The following is a 27001-nucleotide window of genomic DNA, read 5'->3' on the forward strand; positions in this document are numbered from 1 at the left end:
ATTTTCCACGTGACAGTGTGAATGATCCGCTAGCCTTTTTGCAAGGCCACATTTGTCTGAGTTGTGAAAAGGCGAGTCGACTGGAGGAGAGACTACACACGCCGCTTGAGCCCCCTCACAAAGGCCTGTTGCACTTAATCTTTACCTTTTCGGTGGGCGTGCCAGGATCATGGATGGCCAGGCTTAACGCTCAATGTTTGTAGTAAACGGAAGGTTTTGATTGTGTCTGTTGAGACTACTAGCGCTTTATAGGCCCACCAAAATCAGAATTATGATCCCTGTTCATCATTCCTCGAAATCAGCGCAAAATAGTCTCTAAACCTCACAGGTACCATATCCTCATGTGTGGAGAGATGCTGCTGTAGTAACGTATAATTCTCAAGAACACACGAGTATCATTTTACCCCGGCAGAGTTCGAACCCATGTATGGTACGTAAATTGAACGCCGTAAGAATTGGACCACGGCGCTCCACAGAAAAAGGGTAAAACAGGCGGTAAAACAAGACGCAGACTTTCACTTTAGTCGTGTGTTACTTCCAACGTAGCCGTGTTAATTGAGATGGGGTCTCCATCACCTACTTGATTTCTCCGGCATCGCTTCACCACCAGGTCCTTCAGTTGAGATCGGAATCGTTCATACATGAAGCAATAAACTACCGGGTTGACGAAGGTACTACAGGCAGCCATGCATGTTATTAAACCAATCACATCAAAGCCTGGTTCTGATGCGACGACAACACCAAGATGAACAAATACCCCGAACAGATTGTAAAGCATTAGCGGTGTCCAGCATACCAAAAACATAACACCAGTAAAAACTGATGTTATCAAGACGTTTTTCTTAGCTTTGCTCAAATGCCGACCATTCACTGGGTTGGCTAGTTTCCTAGTGAGTATGATCAGTATCCGTGCATAGGCGTAGGTCATGATGCTCACTGGTACCAAGAATTCAACTATGATGCCTGCCAGACCATACATGACATAAAATGAGACTGATTTCACGTAGAGGCATTGTCCCTGATGCAGTTCTCGCAGTATGACAGCTGCGGGCCAGCAGTAGATAGCACTGAGTGCCCAGGGAGTCGCTACAGCGTACTTCAGCCGGGACGCTGACCAGCTGCAACGGTGTTTCACCGGGTAGCAGGTCGCTACAAACCGCTCCAGCGAAATGATAACAAGGCAGTAAGTTGAAGCCACGTAAGACCACCAAAGCAAGACGTCTGTCTCCAGAACTCGGCAGATCAGTTGATCCAACGCGTTGTCTTCTTGAGACAACGGGATGCTGGAATTCTTAACCACCCGGAGAAGAAGCAGCAGGAGTGCAGCGATGGAGTCAATGACTGACTGATGTAAGATGAGACGATTGGTGAAGGAGCTGAAATCTTGGCGTCTTGCAAGCATAACGATGATAACCAAAGCATTACTAAGCAAAGCCAGACAAACAATGACTATGTACACCACGGTAACTGCAGCAGACTGACTCAACCGGACCACAGATGACTCTCCAGCTGAGACATTGTTCAAGTTCACATCATCCTGGCCTCCGTAGTCCTCCATGATTCTCCAAGACGTATACCAAAAGTTTACAAATCAAAGAAGTTGTGAACCACAAGTTCATCTGCATGTCGATATACCACCGGACTCGAAGAAACAAATGGCAGTACGCCGCACTTCAAGAAGCTCTATATACTGCTGATACGCCAGAAGATGATATTACGCTGACGTGACTCGTATGAAAACTGTCTGAGATAGCAAGCAAATAATAGCCAATCTTCTCCGTTTGTTGTGGAGCAGACAGATCGAGCCTAAGTGCTAAATGCACTCGTCACCTGCGCTACATTTAATTGGTTTATAATTAAAAGGCTGCATTGTTGCGCGATTGTTATGTAAAACTCATTCCATTAATGATTGCAGTTGCATTTAGGTGCTTAATGGTTAATGGTATACCTTTTATTATTAAGCACACAGAAAATATAAAACTAAGAAAAACTACCAAACGTGTGCATTAGGCCATTATCATGTTGCGGCCATGTTGATTTTTTTTTTCATTCAAATCAACGTAACCAAAGCGAGGTGGAATGAAAAAATAGTCTGGTTCCTTTTTGCACGGAAACCCATTACATTCAGCAACGTTATTGGATCCCGGGAACATGACTGAAAATGGTGGCAACATATAGAGGGCTGACATGGTAGGCCTGCGCTTTTGTCAAGTTTGTAGTTCAGAACTTTCACATATCGCCACTAGTTTCTAAGTTTCTACGCAAGAATGAAATCACTAAATGCAGCCTCTGAATTCTAGTGTGCAAAGAGCCCATTACGTGTTAGTTAATTGAATGCAAACACATTTTGCAACTCAATGAATACCGTTTAATCATAACGGTACCAATTAAGACCATTTGGCTTTTGTGTTTGTTTGGCGATTAGCAACTTCCTTCCTAGCATCAAAGTGTAATAAACTTAATGCCTAACGGTAAAAAACTGAAGTAAGGCAGAGTTTGTTCTTTGCGTGGCAAAAAAAAGTGGTGACCAATTTGTGTAGCAAGCAAGTTGTGTAGCAAGAAAATCGAAGTTATTCCATGAACATTTACATTCGTGTTTTTTTGTCTTGTTCAAAACACATTGCTTCGGTCGTTTTGTTTTCATTGTTTGACGATTTCTCATTCTACGAAATTTCAATTCGTTTAATGCAGTCCTTGTAAATACGGTGGCCCATTTCAAATTATTATCAATTTTCATTTTGCAATTTGTAAGGACAATTTGGTGCCTTTTTAGTGTTTACTCTGATGACAATTAACATATTCATGTGATGTCATTTTAGGCAGAACTTTAATATTTTTCTGTCGTTTCTTTGGTGATTCGTTGTTACTTCGGTACATGAATGTGGCAGCCTCCCGCCAGCAACCAACGTTTTCTCACAAACGTTTACAATGAGCAAATTTGGGGATCAAAATTTGAACCCATTAACTGAACAGCATCCTGAAATGACATCACAGCAACAGCGCCCTCAGCTGTCAGGAAAAGCATGGGACAAGTTAAATGCTTAAAGAAATGCACTTTTCAATGAGATGTACCCGGGAAAAAAAGGGTTTTGGAGCAATTAAAATTGCACAAAATATGTTCCCAATGTGAAATTCGTGTTATGCGCCTTTAATACATAGCTTCCTGAGTGGGCTGCCCCCATGATAACGAGTGTGTTGTATGTGTTCAATAGTAGGCATCCCCCTGTACTTGCGCTACACCAGTGGGTACAAGGGGGGGGGGGTTCTATCAGGCTGGCGTTTAGATGGCATAATTATGATGTGAGCGAGGGCCAGTGCCCCTCCCTTCCCCGACCCCACCTCCACCCCTTATTTAGGCCTTTATTTCTTAGAAACACTTGGTTTCATTTACTGTTTTTTTTCTTATTTTGGCGGGGGTATCTACCAACTGAAACAGTTTACAAGAATATTCGTTTACAAATACAATATAAATGTACTATCTCAGTACTGAAACGTGCGGTCGCATTTGGCCGTGAATTATAAATAGCGCCCTCTTTTGATGAGTACTGGTCTGGTTTCAGCCTCACTTGTATTTGTAGTTGTACTATACGTACACCCTCAATGCATTACGCAGCAGTGAGATGTCAAATTGTCAATCGTACCGTACATACGTACATGTACGTGACATGTGAAAACACCGTCGATACTCGGAGATTGTGTTACAAATCTGTGTGAATTATTTGCCTGTTCTGCTCAAGATCTTTGCCAGCCAGTTGTTTTTGATTGTCTGGTGGATCTGTTGTGCTGTTGAAAAGGTAATGTATGCGAGATCTAATGAACTGATGTACAGTACATTTTGCTGGAGTTACCCAGCCCTGAGTTTTATCATTGGGTTGTCATCTAGGGCTGGAGCGCATTTTTCTCAAAACTTGTAGTATTTGCAAAAAAAATTTGGAAAATGTTCAATTTTGTCCCCGTTACACACTAATTGCAACTGCAACTCACCCCAAACTTGCCTGGAATAACCATTACACAGGTCCTTGAAGTAAAAAACGATCCACGATGAAGATTCAGCCTACAATTGCAGTGAAAACAGGAGGAATAACCGCTAACTTGACAACCTTACTGGATTGGCCAGGACCGCTATTGGTTTGTGCACAAAAAAAATTGTATTGGTTGCGGTTCCAGTACCAAAGCTGTGATGCGAGTGGTAAACCTTATACTAGTGCATGAAACAGTCATCGGGTGTTACGCTTCCGCGTGACGTCACGCACCAACAGCCAGCGCAGCCGGCAAAAACGAGTAGTTGACAGCGATCGCTCTCTGTGCCTGTTAATCGACCGCCATTCATTGTACACAATTTTTTGTGTGCACAAACCAATAGCGGTCCTGGCCAATCCAGCAAGGTTGTCAAGTTAGCGGTTATTCCTCCTGTTTTCACTGCAATTGTAGGCTGAATCTTCATCGTGGATCGTTTTTTACTTCAAGGACCTGTGTAATGGTTATTCCAGGCAAGTTTGGGGTGAGTTGCAGTTGCAATTAGTGTGTAACGGGGACAAAATTGAACATTTTCCAAATTTTTTTTGCAAATACTACAAGTTTTGAGAAAAATGCGCTCCAGCCCTAGATGACAACCCAATGATAAAACTCAGGGCTGGGTAACTCCAGCTACAGTACATTCACATTGTCAGATTGTGGAACAAATGAGGTGCGTTTACTTGCCCAGCGTTGGTCATGTTGGTTGCAAAATCAGTCTGTTCTGGTGAATGAATGATACGTGACAACTGACATAAGCGTACTACATCATAGGCCTAAGATAAATTTAAAGCTACTTTTATTGACCTTTTTATTATTTCAAATATTATTTGAGGGACAGAATATTGCATACTGACGTCACATTTGGGGTTAGCCCCACTAGTGTGGCCGCGGTATGCTGCGCTGAACCTCTGAGTGCAGCATACCGCGGCCACACTAGTGGGGCTAATTTGGGGGCCCTTCTCCTGCCAGCCCGAAAAAAAAATGCTTCAAAAAGATTCATCCAATAATAGGCCTATGGGAGTATGTAAATACCGATATTGTTCTTGTATTGTTTTCCCTTCATTAAACTTAGATAATTGAAATATTGAGAAAAAAATGTGAGGACAAAATGTTGCAACCTGACGCCACTTCAGCGGTTGTGTACAAAGTCTACGGAGAGTCAAGAAAATTTTCTAAGTATTTCCTAACAAAATTTGAAATGTTTCTCAGTCCCAGATTCATGTCTTATCATCATTTTTGGAAAGACTGACCTTCATTGAGATGATAGGATGACGAAAAAAGTGGCGTCAGGTTGCAACATTTTTCCCCCTTCTTTTTAAACCTATCCCCCAAACTTACTAAACCCCATCTCTAACCCCCCCCCCCCCCAAAATAAATGTAGCCTCTAATCTTTCTTTTTAAACCTGTCGGGGGGTCAACATTTATTGAGAATTGTGAAGTCCGAGTGTTTAATTCTTTCCTTTTTAGAATAGTGGATATATTACTATTAGGCCCCCCCCCCAAAAAATACTTGGTCTCTGGTCAGCGCGCGCGTCGATTTTAATCATGCGCGTCAACCTTTTTTTTCTTTCAAATTAACACGGAAGCTACAACAGCGCCCTCTATTGCTGCGCCTCCTCAAATTTTTGTACCAACTTCCAAGGAGCACCAAGGAATGGGGAAATTGCACCAAGGCAAATGATAAAGGGCACCAAGGCAAATTATGGAGGACACCAATGTATAATGAGGACACAAAAAAGCAAAAAAGTACCCACCTTGTCTGTACAACACAAGCTTGAAAGAAAAAAAACCACCAAAAAACAAAAACAAAAACGCGTCACCGTATCAATTCCGGAACTTCGGTCTGACCAGAGACCGACTTTTTTTTTTTTGCCTTAGAATAGCTGATATTTAGTGGATATTAAGCTGGCTAGATTGTACAGCGCCCTCTTTGACAATTATATTGGTTCAAGCCTGGCTATCCAATTTTCTATTTTGTTTTTCATCCCAAAAAATAAAAATTATTCTCCTTTTGTTATTTTGAATTGACTCTTACATTAGATTGCAGAGTATTTTCTTTGTCTGATTCTCTGGAGGGTTTTGCACATGTGCAGAATGCCCCAAGTAATTTTGCAAAGGTTGTGCTTCAAGTTCAACATGTTATGAAGATTAAACATATAAAATAGAGTAACAAAATAATAAAATACTACAATCATAACAAGGTAGATCTACAGACTACATGTAGGTGGTTATGGCATTTTTTGAGAAAATGTATAGGCCTACCATGTGTGGTGACTGTGTTTTGCATTATCTAACGTAACTTTATAATGATGTTACATTCAATAAATTGCTTGATGGAATTTCGCATCAGAGATTGAAATTTAAAGTCAGATTTAGCCATTTGCTGGTGTAATTTTATGAGGTCATATAATTTAATGAGCATGTTATTGAATAAAACTGCATACAATTATGTTACAGAATGGCAGAACCGATATCATGATTCACAATTCCCTGACGCAAAGTTTCATCACACCAGATATGATTGTACCTATGTCTACCGATTAGATATGAGCAACCTTGCAAAGTCGGTGGTTGAGAGGTTGAAGGTACATGTACAGTCCATCATTTGCAGCAATCCACAAAGTAACTGACGTAATTATTGTTGAAAAGCATACTTGGTTTATAGATAGTAATGGGACTAAAACTCCCTTTGAAATTATTCTCTCTGGCAAGCTGTCATTTTGAAGAAATCATTGAAAGAAGGCATTTCCAACGATGCATCTTTAGATGCATCGTTGGAAACTTGCATTAGTACTTTGTTTCTTTATTCAGCAAAGCATGCGCAAGCGTTGACACAACGCACACGCGCGCGGTTGCAATAATTCGTCGGTTCAGTGCGCGACATCGCATAGCTGCAATCGGCTCAGTGAGAACGTGTCTCCGATGCTGAATTCATGCCCAATTGAATTGAAATCAAGATCCTAGAATATTGTTTTTTCGGAATATGTAGCATTTACTGAGCTAAACATCATCAAGTTAGTTGTTCAGCACCTTTCTTTAGATTTTGAGCACTTTTTTTGCTTCAAACGAACATAATGCACAAATTACAAATGACGGAATCTACCTTTAACATGTTTAAGACATCAGCATTAAGCAGGGGTGTTTTTGAGGGTAATTTTATTTTAAAAAATCAATGCACCAAGAATAATTGCAAATTTTAGAACTTTTGCACATTAATTTCCCTACTCCAGGGTTCCGGAAGCGCGCTACCAGGGGTGAACTTTCAGGCTCTGTTGACGAATTCAAATTACAGCTTGTAGTATTTGGACAATATATTTGTAAATAAGATAACATTGAAATCATCCATGTACATACATGTGTGTAGGCCTACACTGTCGGTAAGATGAAAGGTGCATGTCTCCTTGAACTTCTCGCAAGGTTAGCAGACAACATTGTGACAACCGTTGTTGTACATGTACATGTACTTTGCATACAATATGGTCAGTGTACAGGTGTACAAACCTATTTCGTCTGCAGTTATTGTGACGATTGCGTTTTGATATGCTAAAATATGGGTTCCATAATCAATGAAATCTGGCCTTTTCCCAGCCATATCATTGACTGCACTGTTTATAATGTCAAGTGATTAGCCAACAGTTCAATTCCTCAATTTACTCACGGAACCATTAAAGGATATACTTTTATTAATTAGGGCTGTGCCGAATTTGTACCGAATACTCAAATATAATTTCATAACCAAATATTCGTAAAGCTTTTTGCCAGTTTGAATATTCAAAAACAAAAAAACTACGCGCATACAGTATACACACGACTGGGAAGTTATTTTATCGCATAGTTGCGGTGCGTTATTGTCAGGTGCCACTTTTTTGTCGATGTAAAATTTTTGTCGACAGCAGTTCAGTGTTCACATCCTTTCAGCTGTCATAAAATACTTACGGCAAAACACGCCAGCACACCATATTAATTGCTGCACACACATTTTAACTGGCAGACTCTTCGTGCAACTTTTTTACCTGCACAGCACGCACATTTGCATCGGCAGTTTCGTATATCCAAATATTTGGTCAAATGCATTTTCGAGTAATTGAGTACTAAAATATTTGTACAGTGAACAGCCCCAAGACTGATCTTTTTGTAATCACATGAAATGATCAAATTTCCCAAATAAAATAATGTAGGCCTAAACTAAATATTAAAAATTATACCTTCTAAAAAGTACATATACATGTAATGTGGTCTTTCCCCAACTTTATGTAAAACAAAGAACAAGGAGGTCTATATTTAAAAAATTGAGTAACTTGCACTTGGTCAAATTTTGATCATTTTGTTATTTTGTAATCACATGTATAAAATATGAAATGGTCAAAATTTCCCAAATAAAATAATGTAAACTAAATTTTAGATATGATACCTTCTAAAAAAAGTACATATAGCGTTGTCTTTCTCCAACTTTATGTAATACAAAGAATAAGGATGGCTATATTTAATTTGTAAAAAAAAATGATTTAGCAACGTGTACTTTGTCAAATTTCAGAAAAATATAATTTGCTGGTATAGATTTGTCATTGACCTGCAACATCTGTTGTTGCATACAATTTTATTGCATGTGATATTTCGATTGCTTATATACTGGAACAGGCAACAGGCTGCTTTTATATTGTAAAGCGTTCTGCAAAGGTTTACTTAAAAATATAAATGGACTCCCTATATGTACATGTAGTTGCTTTTTCAGTGTGCTCACTTGATCACACAAAAACAGGATTTGTTTCTGTTCAGCAAAATCAAGAAAATAAAAAAGCTTATCCCGTCAGCCAGACAAAATTATATAATTTGGACCATCAACGAAGACCTCAGGCTGTGTTGCCATGACAACCGCATCATTAAAGATGCAAATTATTGACTGAATAAATATGGTGTGTGAAATGTTTGCTTAAAGGTGTTTCTGATTGTAAATCGAGAAAAGTCAGTCCACTGTTGCCTAGCAACTGCTTCAAAGCTGAGTTGCTCATGAACAAAATAATTGGAGGATGTGTTTGGGGATGGTCGTCTGTAAAGTCATTATTTCTATGGAAGGTTATTTTCCTCTATCAGAATTACAGGGTATTTGTTACCATGGTGACTGCTGAAATTGACTGGTTATCAGATTGGGTGACTGAATTTGCATAATTGTATGGTATTAAAATAGCACAAACAGCTGTCTACATCTAGTGATATTAACAGTCGTGAGTCTCATGACTGCATTATAAAAATATAAAATATATTTCATGCATTTGTGCATACACAATGTGCACATGTATATGTGCATCAACATTACAGATGCATGTCATGTACCTAGCCAACAAAAAACTTTGTGCAGTTTTCACATTTTTTTTTTGTACTTTCAATTGTGTGATTTTTTTGAAGAAAACATTTATTGTAGAAATGTGTAATTGTCATTAGGTTTTTTGGTACTGCCCTATTTTCTTTAAATGTAGAGTAGATCATTTGCAGCTATCCTAAAAGTAACTGACAAAATTATTCTTGAAAACTTACTTGGTTTAAAGATACGGTAGTAATGGCACGAAACTCCCTGTGAAATTATTCTTTCTGGCATGCTGTCATGTTGAAGAAAACATTGAAAGAATGCGTCAAGTGACGCATTTTGCAAAGTTCCATTAGTAGTTGGTTTGTAATTCAGCGAATCCATGAATGGGTGCGCGCAAGCGTTGACACGACACACAGGCGTGCGCAGTTGCTATTATTTGTCGCGTAGCTGCAATCGGCGGAGTGAGAACGTGTCCAGATGCTGATTTCAGCCGCATTTCAAAACAGGGCTCCGCAAATTTTGAATTGAAACCGAGATCCTAAAATATTGTTTTCTTGGAATATTCAGCATTCACAGAGCTAAAACTTCATCAGGTTCGTTGTTAAGCACCCGACTTTAGATTTTGAGCACAATTGTTGCTTCAAACGAAATGATATTTCATGGTAATCTGTAATCATGTGAATACTGAATAGTTACTGTTAAAACTGAAACTGATACAAATACTGAACCGTGCAATCTTAAATCACTCATGGTATTTATCATTTTTTGTTTACTAGTGCAGCACCTGAGCCAGTCAAGATGGCTGATCTCCAAGCCGCGCTTGAGTTTGCTGTTGAACTTACCAAGTTTCACAATATTGACTTATTCCAAAGAGGGTAAGCTGCTTACATCTGTACCATTTGTTCTGTAGAGCAAGGGAGTGGTCCAATAGCTACTGTGTTTGACTCGTGCGTGGGTTCGAACCCCGTAAGGAACATGGTGTTTATATTCTTGGGCAAGACACTTTACTATAATTGTCTCTGTCCACTCAGGAGTATAAATTTCAGGGATCATCACTGATTGAATTGTTAATTTGTAATGTTGCAGCTATTATCACGTCCGATGTTCCATCAATGGGGGCCCAAAGACAACGCTGAAATCGGAGGCCACTATCATCAAACCAGCTGGTAAGTGTTTACTGATTCCATGCTTGAACAAGCCTTTTAAAAAATAAACGTCAAAGGTGCTAGGTCTGCTGTCTTTTCCATTTCCAGTCATTGCCACAACTCATCCACAACTCAATGCCCACAACTCATCACCTAACCCTCAGATGCTGTCTCTTGATTGGCCAGCAACATGTCACATGTTATTTATAAGTCGTTCTGGTAAAATGAGACGGAATGGAGAAAAAAGCAAATGGGGTTTATTTTTTTCTGATTTTTAGATTGTTGATATTTGTAATCTTTGATATGTCTACTTTACATATTTCAAAGAAATAATGTAACAATCATGGAATAATGGATTTTTTTACAGAAAAAAACAATTGGCGTCTTTCGTTTTCCATGCTAACCTTGCTCTGAAAAGCTTGACACGTAAATCAGTGCGGCATGCAATTATTCCCTGCCATGGAGCTCTTACATAGCGCCCTCTTGGGGTTTGTTCCTTTTTCAGAGGGTTCCAACAATCTGTCGGCCTACACCTGTAAGAATGTGGGCGTGTCCAGAACGTTCCCTATCTTGTACAAACGGGAGGAGGTAGATCTTAAAGACGTGACGCTGTTCAAGGTTTATCTGCTCGTGGACAGCCACAAGGTAGCTATGTTCTCAATATTGAAGAGAAAAAAACCAATAAAGATTATTTTTGAGTTTCACCATGAATAAATAGATGTCTTTTTTTTTATAAGTGCCATTTTTCTAGCAATTAACCATAACCTTCCCAAATCCTCCAAAATCCTCTCAGCAAAATGGAGGATTTGGCAGAATTGAAGTTATAACGCAAAAATGTGTAGCTGATTTCGGAGGATGCACTGTGTCAAGGTCTTGGGCCAGACCTTGTGTTGTTTATGCTTAGCCGTGCATAAATTTGGCCTAGATTAGACTTGAAATCCTCTGCACTGCTCCAGGATGTCACTGGCTCTGCCTCAACATATTGACAGTGATTGCTGGAGGATTTTGCAGGATTGAGGCAGTGGTCACCCCTCCAAGGACCACATTCAAGAAATAACAGGTGATTTTGCAGGATTGAGGCTGTATGCAATATTTACATGGAGGCAGTTGGAGGATTTTGCAGGATTGAGTTTGCATCCTGGCAAAAATGCCTAGGGAGTTAGGGTTAAGATATTCACTTTTGAATGAACCATCACAAAATATCGGCCCATGTTTAGTTATGGAATAATCTGAATTATTTGAAGCCTGACAGTTATTCAGCTAAGTCGTTATTAATCACAAGTCTTAACTGTCACTAGTTTTTTTTCCTTATTTTAGATCGAGGAATCGCTGCATGAAGCCAGTATTCTACTGAGCGTGGACCTGCATTTCTCAGGCAGTGAAGAACCGTGAGTTTTTTTTTCCTTTCGCTCAGATTATGACCTTGATGATGTAGGATGGCAACATCACGGAAGTTTTCACATCTGATTTCACTTTCTGCAATTATTCTTAACAGGCCAGGCACGCCAGAATCCATGGAGGCCATCAGCTCACGAACTCTCAAGCTGAACATCAACGGTTCGGACGGACTGCATAGCCATGTGCCTCTCCTGTTCGACTACTTCCACCTATCAGCGGTGTCGTTAACAGTCCATGGGTCATTACTGGGACTTCATCAGGCAACATTTAGGTGGGTATCCGACACCCAATTCCACGGATGTAGCCCAATTGATGTGCATAACTCTAGGGCTGAGCAGTTTTGTATGATTTAGTATTCGATTATTCCAACTTGGAGTGGATCGAATATGCGATTTTGAAATGCCTTGATCAAGTTAAATATGCGCCATGCTAAGCTAGCCACCGATTGTCGCTTGCCGAAAATTGACAAAGAACTTATTAAAAAAATATAACTAACAGGCAGCAGAATAGCTGATATGTGACCAATTTTAAGCCTTACTCCCTAGGCATTTTTGCTAGGATGCAACCTCAATCCTGCAAAATCCTCCAACTGCCTCCATGTAAAAATGGCATACAGCCTCAATCCGGCAAAATCCTCTGTTATTTCTTGAATGTGGTCCTTGGAGGGGTGACCACTGCCTCAATCCTGCAAAATCCTACAGCAATCGATGTCAATATGTTGAGGCAGAGCCATTGACATCCTGGAGCAGTGTGGAGGATTTCAAGTATACTCTATAAGCCTTAATTTGTGCACGGCTGAGCATAAACAATACAAGGTCCGGCCTAAGACCTTGGCACAGTGCATCCTCCAAAATCAGCCGCACTTTTTTTTTCAACATAGCATCAATCCTGCAAAATCCTCCATTTTGCAAAGAGGATTTTGGAGGATTTGGGAAGGTTAGGGTTAATTGCAGAAGAAATCAGGCGCGAAAATGGCTTTCAACAAAAGATTTACATGAGACCAGATTTACATGAGACCAGAATTTTTTGATGGACTCACGTTTATGGCACATTATGTGTCTACTTTGACCGCTGTGTGTAACCATGTGTGTTACCCTGTGTGTTACAGTGTGCCTAAGCCAGTCAAGTCTGGATGGTTGCATAGAATATCAGGGTCAGGATCCCCCACCAAGCAGCCTCCAATACCCACCCTGGAAGCTGTCCTGTTTGGCCCCCCGGGAAAACCGCCTGTCTCTAGCTCATCCGTAAGTTTGTCATGGTATTATTGTACTACATAGTATTACACTGTCATTCCGTGAGATTTCAAGAAACCGTACAGTGATGGGGTGATTTCGGGTGTTACAGGGAGTAACAGGTTAGCAGCCGATTTCACGAAACTTGCGCCATAATTTATTGCGTAAGCTGGGCAACATTTCATGCTGCGCAACATTTCATTTATGACACATTTCACAAAAGTCTCATAGTGTGTAAGTCCGTGACTTGCGCAATGAATTATGGCATAACTTGCGCAATCATATTAGGTGGCGTAAGTTGTGGCATAGCGACTGAAAATTACCTATTTTACCAGCAAATCGTGATCATTGTGGAGCATGTTTTTGCACAACTTATCAAGGTTGATACAAGACACTTTAATACAGCTTCTTGTTTGAAGTAAATGATTTTCTATTGAACTCGTGACAAAATTTTTAGAGCTGCCGCATGACTCCGAAGAAAGTCTGACAACATAATTTTCAAAATGACGGCCTGAGGTGATTCAACGACTTTTTTGTGAACGAACAGATTCATACACACACAGCTGTCGTAAATGCTGTTATTATCGTCATCCAAGATGTTTAGATTATTTGAAACGTTGCGCAGCTACGCCAAGTTTCCTGAAATCAATCGTAAGTTTATTGCGTAGCTACGTAACAAATTTGTTGCGTAAGTCTTACGCATGGCGTGAACTCCACACTTTTTCGTGAAATCGGCTACAGACAGTTATTGGCAGTATAGGAACTAGTAGCTTAACCCTAGTCGTCCAGGGTATTTTTCAACAAACCTTGCCAATAACAACATTCAGCTTAACCTAGATGTGTTAATGAGCGGACTCCTTATGTCAATTGAGGTGACTCTGTGATCTCATGTATGTTTGTGCAGACGGACCGATACACCGTACCAGCTGAGAGGAATGCCCATGCCTATCAGATCTATCACAGCATGTGTGCAGTGTTGCTACAGACTCGCTGTGCACTATGCCTCATATTCAACCAACTCGGCAAGAATTTACCACAAGACCAACAATTCACACTGGGTAAGCTTGAATTAATACGCAGAGTTTGCTACTTTTTAAGTTCTTTCTTATTTCTGTATCCACGAAATCCAACCTTTTTGTAGGGTGTGCATTTATGGGTAGTATGAGAACCAGGAACCCAATTGAAAAAAATATGGGTACCCGTTAAAGAAACCTAACCCAGAATTCAAATCTTGGAAGTTCCTGTTTAGATTGTTCGTAAAGGTCCACACGATAATACTACCACATCTGTTTGTCAATACAGCAGGATACAAATGTGTACAGTGAGCTTTATAGCTTTACGGTGTAATCTGCAACTGCAATGTGTTTTGTTTTCCCATGTAGCCTGGTTTTCACTTTGAAAATTCCCCACAAATGACATTCCAAATTTAAAATCTTTTTCATCGTCTGAGAAGTTAATATTAAATAATTTGTAAAGTTCATTGTGGGAACCCGATCCTGGTCTCGATGCAAAGCCCTGCCTTTTTGTTGACTCATTGCTAATTCACATCTTGGAACCTAGGCCGGTTTGAAGAAGCAGAAAATAATGCTTAGGATTTTTTAATTCTCTCTTTCAGAAGCCGCTGACTACGGAGAGAAGCTTCATATGATGTGTGAATCGTTCCAGGTGAGTAGCACAGCATGACAACTTTAGCACTGCAAAGGTCCTTAACTGTGAGATTAGTTACAGCTCAACAAGGCTAGCCTACCTTCGTTCTCAAAATCTACTTTACTCATAAGAGAGATCATATCAGGTGAATAACCTAAACCTTGTTGTCTTTTTTTGACAGAGACTGTCTGACCAGGAAGACATCATGGAGTCTGTCAACACCCACATATCCCAACTCTCTGGGGAATTGTGCCTGATATGGACGCAGTTTTTGGAAATCTTGGTGAAGAACGGATACATCACCAACTACCTAAGGTCCGAGTACCACAAAGCAAGGGTGAGTCCAAGATGTCAGTTCCTAACGATGTCTCCATAAGATGAAGTTTTCCAGGAGATTTTACTTTAAACAGCATTCCTGAAACCTCCAGTTACTTTATTTTGGGCAAATGTAAAAAGCTGGTATGCTACAAAAGATAGTGACAGGTTTAGAATAGCAAGTCAACAATAAAATTGAAGTAAAGTGTCTTGCTTAAAGACACCTTGACCTGCAGACCAACGTGGACATGTGAAAACATTCACCTCTACCATTGCAGGTCCAGCGATTCTCAGAAGGGTTTTTCACCATCGACAACCCAAAGCAGTCGGCCGCTACTTTCCATGAGATCAGCTGCCAGGGTTATTCCTACATCGGCCAAGCCATCCGCAACTCTCTGTACTACACCTCCCTACCCAGGCTGCCACTGGAGTGTACGGAGACAGACGGAGACCCCCAGACGATACCCATCATCTTTGAAGATCGCTACCTGGATTCTGTGGCCACTGAGGAAAGTAAGTAATGACTGGAACTGTACTTTGCACTGTTTGGCCACTCACAATAACCAGAAAGTGAAGACATGATGCAACCACACACTGAATTACACGGTTTCTTGGCAGTTAAGGATCCGTTAATGTTACACCAAGCCTGTCTATAGTCACACTGATACCCATGGTCAAATTTTAGAATGAAATCACCAAAGAATAGGATCCCATGTGCCTTTTGTCCAGATTTCAGTTGAATTGAATTTTATTTGAATAAATCTATTTGCTAGAAGATGACCAGTCATCCGTTTAACAATTTTAAAAAGAAGCTCGCTGAAAAAAAGGATATATCATGTTTTGTTGCTAGTATCTCAAACTAGATAGTTGTCTTTGGGTCAAATTTTATAGGCCTTGTTTTGATTCTTGTTACTTCTTGGTGTTATCAATTGCGATTACTCTCAAGTTGTTAAAAACCATCAGCACTTGACGGGAAATATTCCAATCTTTCAGTTCAGAATCTGAGCATTGATGAGATTGCACAGTCCATCCGCACCCTTCCCAAAGCTCCTACTCCTAGAGAGCATCCTTCAGAGCAACACAGCAAACCCTCGTCTCCAAGAGAGAAGAGCCCCACTCAGAAGGCCAGCACCTCAAACTCTCTGAGAGACAAGAAGCATTCCAAGCACAAGTCCAAGACTAAGCACGGCCTACGCTCCTCCAGAAGCGGTAAATCCAGCAGCTTGCGTCACTCCAAGGAAGGAGCGAGGGATTATAGCCAGTATGAGATAACCGATAACCAACCATCTATTAGTGAGTTACTTGCTGTCTCTAATGACCCCAATGCGCCAACAGAACGAAGGCTGATCACCTCCTACTCTTCGCTGCCAAGCTTAAGTCGGACCTCTTCTCTGAATCACCCTGCTGGACAAACTCCTGTTGACCCAGCACACTGCAATAAACGAGAAAGCTATGTGAAAACGAGGGCTCTATCAACGCCGGAGTACACGTACTCATCTTTGGCCTCTCAGCCTGTTCAAGGTCCTTACTTCAGGAATCAAGGCCCCTTTGTTGAGGGCAGTGAAAGTTCAGGGATTGTAGGCAGCACGGACGTCTTTGAACGGACAAGCTTCACTGAGACTAATGGCGAAGTGTATGCAAACGGCTATGAGGAGTCAGATGAGGATCCAGAAGGCACTGCCACCAGGATGGAGTCAGACAGTGACCCTAAGAGCCAAGACGCTGCTGCTGTTGCAGCAGCACAGATTGACTTTTCCTTTGTGGATAGCATGGCTCAACTTAACGGCAGTGATTTGGATGATCTTCCCAACATCCAACTGTGCGTTGCTGCTAACGAGGAGCCAATCTGCTTGGAGAACTCCCAGCTCCGGTTCCTAGACACCGACTCCGGCATGGAGTCGGACTCTGCATCTTCCAGGAAGAACTCAGACACTCCTCAGGCAACAGGCTGCATCCCTGTCCAAGATGCAAACACTCCCAAGCTACCAAGCCCTGAGGACTCCAAACCAGAGGCTTCGCTCACTTCTACACAACTCGCTGCATCCCAGCAGTCAGAAGAACCCAACAGCCAACCGGCACAACTCCAGCTCAGTTCTACTCAGGTGACGCCAGCAATTCCTTTGGCGAGTACCCCAGCAAGCAGTGCAATCTTGGAGCCCTCAGTTGGCAGGACTAGCCCCAGCGGCAACAGCACCTTTTCCTCCTCAAACGCCAGCCCAGAGGACTCCGCTAAGCAGAGCCATGGTCTTTGTGACTGCAACTCCGTGCACCTCGTACCTCGTAAAATGAACACCTGCATCGGCTGCTTCTCGTTTATACATCACAGTGGCAGCTCGGCCTCCTCTGGCAACGGTGGGGCTGAGGCATGCGTGGTGAAGCCTGCCCTCACGCATCAGCCTGCAGCTAGTGCGGTTGTGTCGGATGCTATAGCGGTTGGCCACAGCCATGACAAAGATCCTAGAATCCACTCCAGATTACAAGAAGGCTTGGTGCGAACATTGTCCCAAGTATCTCAAGCAAGGTAGGACAATTAACTTGTTCTTGCCATGTATGTGGACAAAGTCCAAAATAGCTGTTGCTTACTATACAAAATTTGAAATCTCCTTATATTTGAAATGTGGAGCTTTGCTTGAGCATGTAAAAATAGAGCCTTAGTCAAGACGTTTGACAATCGTGTCCAATGATCGATGGTCAGCCGCTAACATTAAACAGTTGCTGTGTGCTATGGACTCACACATACAAAGCCTAAACAGCAACCTCACGCCGCTAGGCTACAATATGCAAATCATTGGTGCTGGTCGAACGCCTTGGAACAATGGTCGCGTTGGCGCCTTTTTCCAGGCAATTTTTGTTGTTTTGTCACTGGATTTATATCGAGTCATATGTGGTCTGCGGACTGCAAGCTTGTTGGAGAATGCAGCTATACTATCCAGCTCTCTATCCATGTAAAATATGAGCCTCCATGACCAAGTACTGAATAATAATCTCATCTTTATTCACATACAAGGTCGTCGCTGGAAATCTAGTGACAAAATAAAGAAACACATAAGCCAAGGTGAACGGTTGTTCCAAGGTGTTGGATCATCACCGACTGATTTGCATATTGTAGCCTAGCCGCGTGAGGTCACTGTTCGTGCTTCGTACGGTACGCATGGGTGCATAGCGCTGCTGCTGTCTTATGTTGGCAGCCGACTATCGATCATCAGACACTAACGTCGAATGTCTTGACCAAGACTAGTTAAAGGGAAAATACAACATTTGCAAACATCGAAAAATAAAACTACCAAGTTGTTACGAAATACCTTACTAGGATGTTGGTAAATGACATGCTTAAGCATTCTGTAAAATTATGGTACCTGGTGTGAAGCCATTTTCAAGAAAATGGTATATTTGTATACATTTCCAACGCTGGTCGGCCGACCACCGTTGGAAAAACCTAACTATTTTTCAATTACTGCTCCAAATTTACCAATGTTATTTAGTCTAAATTTTGTTTTGCTAGCTATTGGTTCCATGTTCATGAACGGGTGCAGGCCAGCTAGACTGGTTCCCTTACCTTACAATTTTCCGGTATTTTTGATCCATTTCATCTTTAGCGGAGTCAGGGAACCAGACTACTTGAATATTTTTGTTTTTCTTGGTTTTTCCAGCATTTTCGAACTAAACTTCAAACATGTCAGTGTAACAAATTTTGATCTATTATACTAACCCCCCAAATAGTTCATTTCTAAAATTACAGCAAAAGCCAATGATGTACATTCCCTTTAAAATGCTCCAATGATCTCACATGTAACAACATTGTTTTATGTTGATGCCATTTTACTGAGAATTGGTTATTAATTAATCTTTGGAATAAAGAATCTGTGTCATGATGTACTTTTCCATGTTGATCGCATTGTGTTTTTGTCGTCCAAATTTCCCCCAGTTTTAACACGGCCAAGGAGGACTTCAAACGCAAGCTACGGTTCACTGGTAAGCTGTACAGTGACTTACCAGAGAAGGCATCTTGTAAGCCATACTTCAGCATTCCTGAACCGCCGATGGAACCAGAAGAAGAAGAGTTAGGTTTGGAGGTGGGTGTTTATTCCTTTCATCCCATAATTATTTGAAGCATCCGTAAAAGCGACCCCACTTTGAAACAATGTTTGGGGTCCGTGCACAAGTACCCCCTCAACGTTAAGAAAGGGAGAGTTGGGGGAGACCACTGGAAGAGACATATGTACGTATTACCAACAACACCTCACACTCTCGCAAAGACGAAAAGGCTTTGTGCACTTCGACGTTTCCCCCGACTTTCAGTGTTGCCAAACCTCTTTGTTGACAAACTTCAAATTCATTCAGTTCAATACTGGTACTTTTACCTCAATAATGCGTGCTGTTGAACCTTTGCGAACAATTTCAGTGTTATGAAAAAAAGTCTGAAATTCAAAAACAGCGGCGTCCAGAAATGTGGCACAAGTTCGGCTGAGTATTCCCTAACGTGGCGCACTTGAACAAATCTCACATTAACATTTAAGAATTTCTTGAAAGTTGATTCATTCTGATCAATCGCTATTATCTCCACTCACAAACCCAACTACAAGTTTATCAGAAAGTTGGGCGCATGTGCACTTCAAAATAAAGTCGGAAAATTACGCCAAAATAGAGTTTCTCTGGGAGTTTAAAGTGAGTACGTCAACTCAAGATTTATGAACAGGAGTGTTTAGAACTTGATAAAATTTCACTTAATGACAAATTTAAAGGTAAAAAGTTTGCTCCAGCTAGGCGCTAGAGGCAAAAAATCCAAGTGCGCTATATTAAGGGCCGCCCCACATTGGGGTACATCAGTCAACAATACGGGCACGAACCAGTACACGCACACAGTGTGTCTAATCCACTGGGCTGTCGAACATGGTCAAAAACACCCTGCGTTGTTCGTGCTTTAAGCCATTAGTGCTCATAAAACTAGATTTGTGAAGGGCATAACCCAATAATCACTATTTCCTTTCTAGGTACACCTTGTAGTGTGCGTTCATGGCCTGGATGGCAACAGGGCTGATTTGAGACTACTGAAGACCTATCTGGAGCTGGGGTTACCAGGAGAGAGATTCGACTTCCTGATGTCTGAGAGTAACCAGGTATGTACCACTCCTCTGAAAACAAGGCATAGTTTTAAAAGAACTTAGAGTTAGAATCTCTGATGGTTGATTGTAACGCCTTGGGGGTTTGCTGTAGGGTGGTTGCATCTAGTCTGGGATGTCTGTGGCTAATGTAGGGGTGGTCAACCGAAGTCAATAACTTGAATAATAACGAGGTGCAAGTAGTGAGGAATTTAATCGTTGATGGGCTTCAAGTCAGGATGAAGTCCTTTCATTTTATCTTAACCGTCCTGCTATCTTAACAGTCACAGGCAGTCAATAAAATCAATCTTCTTCCCCTGCCATGCCTTTTACACATGCTAGTCACCAACAGTCAGATCATATTTCAAGCAAGCACTGTGAGTAGTCAACTTCAGTCAACAGACAAAACCAGGCAGGCTTATCAAATGGTTGCATCATGTCTTATTAACAGCTGGCTTACAATCATCTACAGTCAAAGCATAGCTGTATCATGTTTAATACATAAACAGTCACAGCCAGTCAATCCTGAATTATGTTGGCTGGAAGCTCTTAACTGTTGAAAACAGGCACTTGATTGATTTTGACTGAAAGGACAATTTGGCACAGAATGTATGTTTGCATAGGAGGGTTAATAAGAAATAATAACAAATGAGGAATGTGACAGTGTCATTGGACAAATCCTAACATCACCAACTAATATTTAGCTGGGAATGCCTAAAGCGTCATTCTCTGTTTTTTTCTTGAAGGGTGATACTTTTGCTGACTTTGATACCATGACGGATAAGCTAGTGAAGGAGATCATCATGTACATTGATGTCTTCAGGATACGACCCAAGAAACTCAGGTCAGATATCTCACGTCTTGGTTGCTCTACCACTGTCTCCTTTTCCTTGAAATAATGCTTAAGGTTAGCGCAATGTTCTGCTATACTGAGAAAAACCATTCTGCTAAGTGTAAAGCCGCGTCAAGAATTATGCCCAGTTTTCTGCATATTTTATTTCCTGTTCTCAGCTAACATTCAGTACTTTAATCTCTCAACAGTTTCATAGGCCATTCGCTAGGCACCATCATCATTCGATCAGCATTAGCCAGACCTCAGCTTACACCCTACATTGACAAGATGTACACGTTCCTGTCACTATCTGGCCCTCATCTAGGACAGTTATATAACAGCAGTGCCATCGTAAACACAGGTAAGCTCAAATCTATAAGTACCTCATGCAGCCGTTCCCTGACAAATGCGGTCAAGCTACCTTGACGGTAGAGGGCGCTATCAACAAGACAAACCAACTTAAGTCTTGGGCACTTTGGCACCCCTACCAAAGAAATTTCAAGCACACCTCACTTATGCACATTATCTTGAATACAGCGCGAGTGAGCTTTGCTCTGAATTTCTTGGTTCAGCGTACCAAAGTCCTAAGACTGAATTTGGTTAATATTGTTGATAGCACAACGTGATTTGAACCCAATTTCACGAAGCGCTACGACGCATCGCAACTCGATTTGCGACCTGTAGCACGTTGCAACTTGCAACGCATCGTATGATACATTTCACAAAATGTACCATGTGTTGAAGGCATTGTAAGTTCCTTGACAATGGCTTAAAACACGTCGCAAATTACGACGTGTCTTTTAGCCATCGCAAAATTGGAAGCGTTCTTGTCTTAGCCAGTTTTATGCCATAAAAATTAAATACACGAGACTATTATACCAAGACATTGTGTATCAAGTTGTAAATGGAAAATACATCAAAGTAAATATTTATTAGCCTTGAATATTGCAGTTGAAATTTCAAAGTAGCTAACAGCCCTCTGTAAACTTGTTTTTCTTTAAAACTGCATCATACGTTCGGCATTTTGTTTTACGTTTTACAAACTTTTGAGAGGAGATCGGACGACTCTTTGCTGAGTATCAGACGACTATTTACTGTACGCTGAATAAATACATGTAACAGTCAACGGGGTGTGCTATAAATACACGTAAGACACCTCGCACTTACCGGTACAACATGTTTGTGAAATTAATCACAGGACGCGTCGCAGCTACGACGCATTGTAGAGATACGACGTGTCGCATCCGCTGCGATGCATTGTAAGTTACGATGACTTTCATGAAATTGGGTGCAAGACAGTCATCATTAAGAAAAAAAAACTAAGACTTGTTTTTGTTCTTGTAGGCATGTGGTTGATGCAGAAATGGAAGAAGTCTAGCTCTCTACTTCAACTTGCCTTCAGAGATCACACGGACATGCGCCAGACATTCCTCTACAAGCTCAGCCGCTCTTCAGGTAGGTAGAGAAATTAAAACACAGATGCTAAGATTGTATAGTAAACAGAGAAGTTTAACAAGTTTATTTGGGCTCCTCAAACCCACAACTACCTGCTTAATAGTGCTGCAGCCGATTTCTGGAAATTTAAGCAGTGGCATAACTTGTCTTGCACCACAATTTATTGCGTAAGTGGCATGACATTTCACGCTGCACAGCATTTTAGTTATGACAATTTCATGAAAGTTTCATTGTGCGTAAGTCCACTTGTGCCACAATTTATTTCAGTTATAACACTTTCACGAAAGTTACTGTTTGGTGAAATCGGCTGCTGGTGTCTTACTACTGAGTTGGCCAGATAGTTTGATCTGATTAAAATCTGAATGAAGTCAAATTCTAAGCAGTCAATCTCTGTGGTTCATAGAAGAGTTTAAAATGCAGTGCACACACAAACGTTTTAGTTCAAACAAGTCTCTTTTTATCATTATGATCAGCTTCTGTAGTTTAGTTTTTTGTTGTTCATCATCTATCCGTTAATGCGTTTAGAAGTGTTACAAAAAAGGATGGTTTACTTGTTATTTTCTTTTTTTTTTAAATTTTCAAACATTCAGGTTTGAGTTTCTTCAAGAACGTAGTCCTAGTAGGGTCGTTACAGGACCGCTATGTTCCTATCCACTCGGCTAGGATTGAGATGTGTCGACCCGCTGTCAAGGATAAGTCCTTGCTAGGTAAGATCAGAGGAGATTTGAGCAAACAATCAGCAAAGTAGTTAATGAACTCTTCACATTATATAATTGACATTACATAGCTCTTGTGTTATACAGTAAAACACCGTTATAACAAACATCGCGGGATCCACAAAAATTTGTCGTAATAGCGATCGTTCGGTATAGCGATTCGAAGCTGCCAGTGCTCCGGTACTCACTTTCAACAAATAGCGCCCTTTAGAACTTCACCCTGCATGCCCTGGTAGTTACTGAAAGACGACTTTGAACATATGTGATGCGATCAAGCTAAATGAGTCGTTTGTCGAAAAATTTCATTTGGAGATTCAGGCCAAAATAGGGCCCCTTCATCACATCACTTCATCACATCTCTTGGTGTTCCGACTTCCATAATTTTTTAACTAAAGATGGTACCAGCATGCGGTTTTTAAAGCAGTAATGCTGAGATTGTGCTCTTTTCAAATCTGTAAAAAAAAAAATTGACCATGGTCGACAAACGACTCGTTTAGCTTGATTGAATCACATATGCCGACTATTGAATTATGTAATTACACAGTTTTTAAGCTTACTACCAACAGCAATGGGTGGCTTTCCCCTTCTAAAATAATAGCCACTTGTCGCTCTTCTGTTGACAATTTTCAACAATGATTGGTACACTTTGTACACAAAAATCAGTGGCCAAGGACGATGTTCGGAATAGCCGAATGTTTGTTGACCCTATTATATCATGTTAGATGTAAACCTTCATTTCATCTCTATAGTAGAGTTATTGTTAGAAAACAAAATTGATTTTGATAATCTACCCTTTGTATCATGCAGGAAATGTTTACAGTGAAATGATCAACAATCTACTCCAGCCTGTCATCCAGAATGCTAATTGCTCGTTAGTCCGTTACGATGTCAACCACACCCTCAGTACCTCCGCAAACACACTCATCGGCAGGGCAGCGCACATTGCATTCCTTGACTCGGAACTCTTCATTGAGAAATTCATGACGGTCTCCGCTCTCAATTACTTCAAGTAGTGTGAGGTAGATCGTGAGAGTCAGGTCTTGAGACCAGAGATGTAGTCAAGTCGTCAGAAGTCACTAGTCGCTCGCAAGCTACTCACAGGTAACTCACAAGTTATTTATAAGTGACTCGCGAGTCACTCAGTGGACTGTAAGAATGGCAATAGATCAAATAATAACTCAGATTGGACAAAAATTGGTTTTAAAGCGTGTTGCTGGTTGTGACAGATGAATTCAAATCATCCACATTATCAGGGTTTTACTGTTAGTGATATCCATTCAAGATTCTTAAAGGTCCATGCAATGCATTTTTGTTTAAAGCAATCCTCAAAATGTCCCATTTAACTTTATTTTCAATTTTCGTTTTGCCATTTCAAAGGTATTTTGGTGCCTTTTTGGTTTTTATGCTAATGCAATTTTCCATATTCATGAGCAACAGTGTGATGTCATTTCAGGCAGAAACTCAATGCTACAGCTATTACAGCACCAAAAGTTGCCAGAATTTTGGTAGTTTTGTTGTCGTGAATTTTCTTTTCTTTGGTGATTCATTGTGTCAGTTCAAGGCAGTCAGCCAGTGAACAAACTTTTCTCACAAATGTTTTTAAAGACCAAATGTTTGGGTTCACAATTTGAGCAAACTACCCTTAAACTGAACATTATCTTCCTGGAATGACATCACAGCAACAGCGCCCTCAGTGGTCCGGAAAAGCACGGAAACTTTTATATGTTTAAAGAAGTGCACTTTTCAATAAAGTTAACCAAAAATGGATGTCAAATACTTTTCATACATTTAAGAGGAGTAGAAAGTTGCACAAAATGTGTTCCTAAGAAAAAGTCATCCCATGGACCCTTTATTTAAACTTGGTACCATTACACAGTATTTGTAGTCTGCATACAAGCCTGAGCCCTAAATTTGGTACATTTTCTCCTTTAGAATTTTGTCGAATTAATTTCTTTTGAGTCTGCTTATAAAACTACTTAATATTCTAAATCAATTCACAATATTTATTTTCCTACACATTTAATTTGAATTTAACTGAAATTGAAATAGCTGTATATTAGGTTGAAATGTAGGTTGATATAATGTTTAGTTGTGTGATTTTTGTGTGTGAAATGTCCCTTAACTGTACATGCCAGAATTGCGACAACCGAAACTGATAAGCTGTCAGTCAGTGTTGACTTTATTTGATTGGGTTTTTATAACACCATTGTAAAAGTAGTAGACCATTGGCAGCTATCTAAAAAGTAACCGACCAAATTATGTTGTCAAAAACGTAATTGGTTTAAAGATAGTATAATGACACTAAACTCAAAGTGACATTCCTTCTGGCATGCTGTCATTTTGAAGGAAACAATACAAGATGGTAATTCCCGAAGATGTGTCAAGTGACATATTTTTGGAAGTTTCTGTTAGCAGGTGGTTTGTAATAGGGCAAATCCATGAATGGGTGCCAGCACTGTTGCCATTATTAGCCAGAATCATCGGTTCAGTGTGTGACATCACGTAGCAACAATCGGCTGAATGAGAATCTTGTCCCAAATGCTGATTTCGGGATTTATGACTCGGGAACTTTGAATTGAAATTGAGATCCAGAATATCATGTTTTCTCGAATTAAACAGCATTCACAGAGCTAACGCTTCAGCAGGTTAGTTGTTAAACACCCATCTTTAGATTTTGAGCATTTTGTCGTTCAAACCTTTAAGAACCACAAAATGCACATATTTTATTCATAAAGCTGAAATTAAGGGAAACTGAACAAGGAATGAAAAACAGAAGACATGTATTTTCCATCTTTTTTGAATTGTAATCCTTTAATTCAGCAGATCTAACATACGTTGTATTTACCAAGCAATCAGTATTTACCTCCATTGTGTCGTCCAGTTCTTTAGATAAATATGAGTGCAATTACAGAGAATAATAAGTAAATGGCAAAGTACTTACCTAGATAGCATTTGATTATTTAGACTATAGTTAGAGTACATTTTAATGATACAAGCACAAAATAATATTCAAGTATTTCTAACAAATGCAGTTACAACTGTATATGCATAGTTCTAGGCGACATGCATGTAGTATAGTCTTGTAACAATGTATATTATCAAACATTTATCTATTTGTTATGGAGTTACAAAAGCTGAATATCAATCAAAACCGTATAACCTTGTATCTATTTGGAAAGAATAATAATATAGAAGTAAATGTTAAGAATTGAAGAAGAAACGTTTAACCCATTGAACATCACTCACTTTCAACATTTTCATTTTTATTTACAAAATTTGGCAGTGACCATCTTTTGAGCTTGTTTTTTTTTTATATACTTTCCGCTCCTTAATCACTCGGAATGCAGATGGTGTAACCGATATGGATTGATCGCCTAAAAATATATTTTACTTTTTCTGTTTCAAGCTGTACAGGGTGAGTAATAAAAACGAAACCCAAATGTTGGGACCCTTGTTTTAGTGAAGTTCTGCATGTAGCACTTTCAAAATCTAGGATATGAAAGCCCAATTCATAAGCTTTATTTTAGTACAAGAATCATGCAAATCACTCATGTAATTTTCAAGTTACGGGATTTTAAACATAAACACTGTTTTAAAGTTCTGTCCACGGATCACAAAAAGGTAAAGTGTTCTTTCAGCAAAACGAAAATAAATCACATTTGGACATGGTCTTATTGTTTTCGTTTTGCTGAAAGAACGCACATCTTTTTTGTGATCTGTGGACAGAACTTTAAAATGGTGGTTGTGTTTGAAATTCCGTAACTTGAAAATCACTCATGTGATTTGAATGATTCTTGTACTAAAAGAAAGCTTATGAATTGGGCTTTCATATCCTAGATT

At 40.2% G+C, this 27001-nt stretch overlaps 2 protein-coding genes across 4 annotated transcripts; one reads left to right on the forward strand and one right to left on the reverse strand.

Moving 5' to 3' along the window:
* Window positions 1-5: 5 nt before the first annotated feature.
* Window positions 6-1649, reverse strand: LOC119728596 (somatostatin receptor type 3-like). The gene has a single exon (XM_038200893.1). The coding sequence runs from the start codon at window positions 1556-1558 to the stop codon at window positions 521-523; it is 1038 nt and encodes a 345-aa protein (XP_038056821.1). The 5' UTR covers window positions 1559-1649; the 3' UTR covers window positions 6-520.
* Window positions 1650-3608: 1959 nt separating this feature from the next.
* On the forward strand, window positions 3609-24947 carry LOC119728411 (protein FAM135A-like). Of its 3 annotated transcripts, none has more exons than XM_038200640.1 (19): window positions 3609-3794; window positions 10099-10197; window positions 10409-10488; window positions 10973-11112; window positions 11785-11855; window positions 11963-12136; window positions 12974-13109; window positions 14002-14155; window positions 14713-14762; window positions 14926-15081; window positions 15338-15572; window positions 16053-17580; window positions 18985-19132; window positions 20051-20176; window positions 20905-21002; window positions 21200-21351; window positions 22335-22445; window positions 23036-23152; window positions 23969-24947. In XM_038200640.1, the coding sequence occupies exons 2-19, from the start codon at window positions 10121-10123 to the stop codon at window positions 24172-24174; spliced, it is 3759 nt and encodes a 1252-aa protein (XP_038056568.1). In that variant the 5' UTR covers window positions 3609-3794; window positions 10099-10120; the 3' UTR covers window positions 24175-24947. The 3 variants fall into 3 exon arrangements, with proteins under 3 accessions (XP_038056568.1, XP_038056570.1, XP_038056569.1); XM_038200642.1 differs by having other exon boundaries at window positions 14716-14762; XM_038200641.1 differs by having other exon boundaries at window positions 10104-10197.
* The last annotated feature ends 2054 nt before the right edge of the window (window positions 24948-27001 follow it).

This window comes from Patiria miniata, unplaced genomic scaffold (genome assembly GCF_015706575.1).
Source record: "Patiria miniata isolate m_02_andy unplaced genomic scaffold, ASM1570657v1 HiC_scaffold_20, whole genome shotgun sequence".
In the NCBI taxonomy this organism is placed as follows: domain Eukaryota; kingdom Metazoa; phylum Echinodermata; class Asteroidea; order Valvatida; family Asterinidae; genus Patiria; species Patiria miniata.

Bases quoted from the DNA above. Each gene is read 5' to 3' on its own strand.
- LOC119728411 (XM_038200640.1), top strand. From the start codon at position 10,121: ATGGCTGATCTCCAAGCCGCGCTTGAGTTTGCTGTTGAACTTACCAAG. The intron at 15,573-16,052 runs GTAAGTAATGAC...CCAATCTTTCAG, and splicing joins TTCTGTGGCCACTGAGGAAA to TTCAGAATCTGAGCATTGAT. The intron at 20,177-20,904 runs GTATGTACCACT...TTTTTCTTGAAG, and splicing joins TGATGTCTGAGAGTAACCAG to GGTGATACTTTTGCTGACTT.
- LOC119728596 (XM_038200893.1), bottom strand. From the start codon at position 1,558: ATGGAGGACTACGGAGGCCAGGATGATGTGAACTTGAACAATGTCTCA.